Source organism: Octopus bimaculoides, chromosome 10 (assembly GCF_001194135.2).
Source record: "Octopus bimaculoides isolate UCB-OBI-ISO-001 chromosome 10, ASM119413v2, whole genome shotgun sequence".
In the NCBI taxonomy this organism is placed as follows: Eukaryota; Metazoa; Mollusca; class Cephalopoda; order Octopoda; family Octopodidae; genus Octopus; species Octopus bimaculoides.
In genome coordinates, this window is record NC_068990.1 from 47,345,091 (window position 1) to 47,350,044 (window position 4,954).

A 4,954-nucleotide genomic window follows, 5' to 3' on the forward strand; every position below is an offset into this window, starting at 1 on the left:
TATATATATATATATATATATATATATATATGTATGTATGTATATGTATATATATGTACATGTATGTATATATACATGTATATATCTATATATACATGTATATATATAGATAATTCCGCACTAATTTTTGGTGCCTCAACTTAAGTACCTAATTCATCTGCATCTCAATCATTTTGCTTTTATATATATGCTTGTGTGTGTATGTATGTGTATGTGTGCATGCGTGTGTGTTTGTGTGTGTATGTGTGTGTATAAAGATATATATATATTTACATATATATATATAAATATATATATATACACACATATGTGTATAAATACCAGCATCCATACACATATTCTTCATTTGTAGATTCACAATGCTACCATTAGTTTTCCACTTAAACGTGTTACTAATCTATCTCCAACCTGGATATAGCAACGTGAGATTGTTCCAAACATATGTATATATGTATGTAGGTATACATATATACATGTGTGTGTGTGTGTGTGTGTGTGTGTGTGTGTGTGTGTGTGTGTGCGTGTGTACATATCTTTGCATTCCTCCATACGTCTTTCTTGTTTCTATTCCGAGAAATATCTTTACCTCGAAACGTTCAGAAATCTACCACCTTCTTTATATTTCATTGTGCATTAAACTAAGTCATACTGTTTTTACTTTGACTTCAGTATTATTTTCAGATAAAAGTTTTAAGCTATACACTCACCACACACGCATACACACGCACACACACACACACACACACACACACATATATATATATATATATATATACATCCCTATAGACATAGATATGTATATATATATATATACATATATATACATACATACATACATACATGTATGTATGTATGTATGTATGTATGTATATATGAACGCTGTCCCAACATGGCTACAGTCTAATGACTGAAACAAGTAAAACATAATAGATAAACATTCAGAGAGAGTCGGGGAGCTTTAAAATAGTATGAGACCAAAAGATCACCAAATAGAGAATCCTGCAGATTTCAGGCATATAAAACGGTGATCATTCAACACAAGGCCAGAACTGAGCCTGATTTCGGTATTTCATTGATACTTTATTTTATACTCCCCTCCTTAAAAGCAGAAAATGGAAAGAAGATTTAGACGTGATTTAGATTAAGAAACACGGTGATATATAACTAAATACTGTAAAATATATCTACCGTTTCTTTCACTCTAGCAGCATTTTAAATCCCAATATTTATCGAGCAAGGGCATTAACATCAGCCTCTGAGATCAGTTGAAGACCTCTTCTATCTTTATTTGTTTCAGTCATTTCACTGTGATCAAACTAAATCACTGCCTTGGAAGATTCAGTCAAACAAATTGACCTCAGTACGTTTTTTTTTTGTTCTTAAGTTTAATACTTATTTCATCCGTTCCATTTTGCCGGATAGGTAAACAAACTAACACCGGCCGTCAAGCAGTGGGTGAGACAAACCCAGATAGACTCATACGCACGCACACACACACACACACACACACACACACACACATATTTATAGATAGATAGATACATACATACATACATACATATGTACACACATCTATATTACATACATACATACATACATACATACACGATAGTGTTCCATTCAGTTTCTGTCAAGCGAATTCACTCACAAAGCATGGGTAGTCTCAGGGCTTCAGTAGAAGACACTTGCCTAGGGTGGCGTGTAGTTGGACTGGACCCAAAACCAAACAATCGCAAAGGGGGCTTCTTAACAACAGAGCCATAAAAACAAAATCGAACAAAAGTCTGAAATAAGCATAAGCAATCAAATTAATCAGTAACAATACCAGACAAAATAATTGGTTTTAAAGTTTTTTCACTCACGGTTCTGGTGTGTAGAAAGGATCGGAACTATGGCGAATATATTGAGTGCAATGAAACACACGGAATGCTAGCCCAGCTAGAAAGTCTCTTGAAGACAAATATCCTGCCACAGGGCGAACAGTGAACCCAGTTCTCTCTGGAAGTAAAGAAAATAAACAATCTGGAGATTTCTTCCTAAAGAACAAGAACTCGTTAGTTTGTTTTTATTTACTTATTTATTGATTAGTCAGGTGGAAAGGTGGTGTCCATAATCTTTTACAAGGCCTTCAAGGCTAGTAGGAGAGAGGAAAGTAGCCTTAAACCAGTAACCTGACCTAAATGCTTCTCACAGAGTGTGCTTCACTGAAGTTGCCCAAGGACTTAAGTCTACCACCTACGTTTTTCAGGGCAGGACTTGAATTTAGAATGTAAAGATCAGGAACAAATATTGTAAAGTATTTGGTCTGACATTACAGTTCTGCTAATCCACCGTCCTAGGTTAATACTTTTTTATTGCCTCTGCGAAAGGATGAAAGACAAAGTTTACTTCAGCAGAATTTGAACTCGAGACGGAGAGAATTGGACCAAATATTGCAAGACGCTTTATCCGACACTCTAATGACTCTTCCAGTTCAAGGAAGGTCTAGTAGAAAATCTGTCATACGATAAAGCAGAGTGTCAGGATTCGGATTCATTCGAGAGAAAAATAACATCGTACATCTAATCTGGTAAGCAAATAATTAGAGTACACAGAAAGTACAGTCAATGTTATGATATCAGCAACTTCCTGGCTGCGTCCATATAGAGTAAAAAAGTGAGATGACCATCAGCTTTTAGAAGTTTGAATGAACCAAAGAACACGGCCTCTAAGTGATCGCTCGATCTGCTAGAGACAGCAGCCAAATCTTCAAATCATATCTTACCGTTTTAAATAAATCACAACTGTAGGTTGCAAGAAAGTTTGACTCGTTGGTATATACCATGCTTTCGCAAATTATATCAGGTGACTTTGTAGTCGGGAGCAGACATACATACACCCTCTCGACCCATCAACTTTGACCCCGCAGAACTTCCAGGGTGTAATAAGTGGAGAGTGCAGGTGCTGCATTAGTAAACGGCTGGTGCTAAGTAGATTGTAGCACGTAAAAAGAAGGATCTTGCTCAATGATACAATTTCAGATATCGAACCTACACCCTTCCGAGCTCAGCACCCTAATCACTATGATACGCACTTTCTCTGAACAAGGCTGTAATATGACAATGATTTATTAAGTTACAGTAGGTCTGAAAAAAAGGCAATAGTCTCGGTTGCAATTCCTTTGATCACGGACCTGCTCGATCAGAGCTGACCTAGAGCCAAAGAGAAGCAATAAATATTAACGGGGTGAGGAAAACTGAGAAGTCACTCGACTCACTATAAAGAGCAGTCAAATCGATTGATTAATCGCTTAACTAAACTGTGCCATGAATTTTTGTGGTTTTATTAAATCATACTAATGCTTCAATATCTTAAAATACAGGTTATTCATATTTTGTTATGAAACAAGTATGATTAATAAAACAAGATAAACAATAGATTTTTTTTTTCTCATTTTAAACTTTAAAACATAGTTTCATTTAACTTTCCATACAAAGTGGAGGGGATATGTGAGAGGAGTAAGAAATTAAGGAGGAGTAAAAGAGGATAGAATAGTAAGAGGGGGATAAGATAAGAAACATAATTAAATCTTGAAAGCAATGAGTGCGTTGCGGTCTGATATGATATGGTGAGTTGAAAGTTTTCGATCAACTTAGATTATGAGAGAATTTACAAAAAATATTCCAGCCATATGGAAAAAAACAAGGGTGATAACGTCAATAAGATAAGTTGATTGAATTTTTCTAAAATAAAAACAATGCAAATTTCAAGCCAGAGTACATATTTAAAGCAAGAAATAACAACGCAATTTTGTTATATGCAAAAGCTTACCTTTGAGGAATTTTGAAACATCCTCGAGTTGTGGAATATTGTTCTCTCTGTAAAAATAGTTTTATAGATTCTGTTTATTGTCAGTTGTTTAAAGAGTTTCAAAGAAGTATTCATAGCAAATAATGTTTTCAAATTTTGGCAAAAGGCCAGAAATTCCCGGAAAAAAGAATAGTCGGTTGCATCAACCCCAGTAATTGACGGGTACTTTATTTTATTGACTCCGAAAGGAGGAAAGGCAAAATTGGCCTCAGCAAAATTTGAACTCAGAACGTAATGAAAAGAAATGACGACAAGCATTTTGTTCGACGTAGTAATGATTGTCAATCTAGCAATCTACCACACAAAATAGTAGTAGTAGTAGTAGTAGTAGTAGTAGTAGTAGTAGTAGTAGTAGTAGTAGTAGTAGAGCTGGATATATGGAGAATATAGGGAATGAAATTCTTCCATGTCCTTCATAGAAGATTGCTTTACCGGGCACTATATCGTGTTTTTAAAAATAGTGATGTAACCAATCCTATGCACAGTACTAATAATACCTGAGGTTTGTAGATAAGTTTTGGTGTTCGCTAGCAATTAACTCTAGGGAACAAAAATGAATGAAGTATTGGGGGGAGGCATCATAACCATGTGTTGAGAGGAATTCTTTGGGGTTTGAATAATTCACCTTTGGAAACATGGGTGTTTTGCTCAATATCCTTAAACAAACCTTATTCAGGAACCTTTCGAACTGGATGGGCTACTCGACCTGAAGAAAATTCTAACTGGGCCCCACCTGCGAGGTCATGCGCTGTTAATCTTGTTATGAGATCACCATGTCGCGTACATATGGTTGTGATGCATGTGCCTGGTGTACCCTTATCAGACGGGTAGTCATGATGAGTGTAATGGGCTTCGTATATTTTACCCGTGTTACTTTGATGGCATGCACTGCTCTCTCACTCAATAATAATAAGAAAATTGTCACAAGCGACACAAAAACTTGTAAATAGCCTGGATAGACTATAAAAAGGCCTTTGATAGCCTACCACATAGCTGGATTAGGAAATGTCTGGAAATGTATAAAATAGCTCCTACTCTGCGAAACTTTTTATCTGTAAGTATGAGATCATGGAGAACCACACTGACGTTGAACAATGACAATGAA

At 35.7% G+C, this 4,954-nt stretch overlaps 1 protein-coding gene across 1 annotated transcript in view; it reads right to left on the reverse strand.

The window, feature by feature from the left end:
* LOC106875341 (tryptophan 5-hydroxylase 1) overlaps positions 1-4,954 on the reverse strand; it is a 35,906-nt gene that overhangs the window by 18,588 nt on the left and 12,364 nt on the right. The window contains exons 5-6 of the mRNA XM_014923432.2: positions 3,811-3,857; positions 1,863-1,998 (exon numbers count right to left, since the gene is read on the reverse strand). Coding sequence (XP_014778918.1) covers positions 1,863-1,998; positions 3,811-3,857 — 183 coding nt within the window. The remainder of the gene's footprint in view (positions 1-1,862; positions 1,999-3,810; positions 3,858-4,954) is intronic.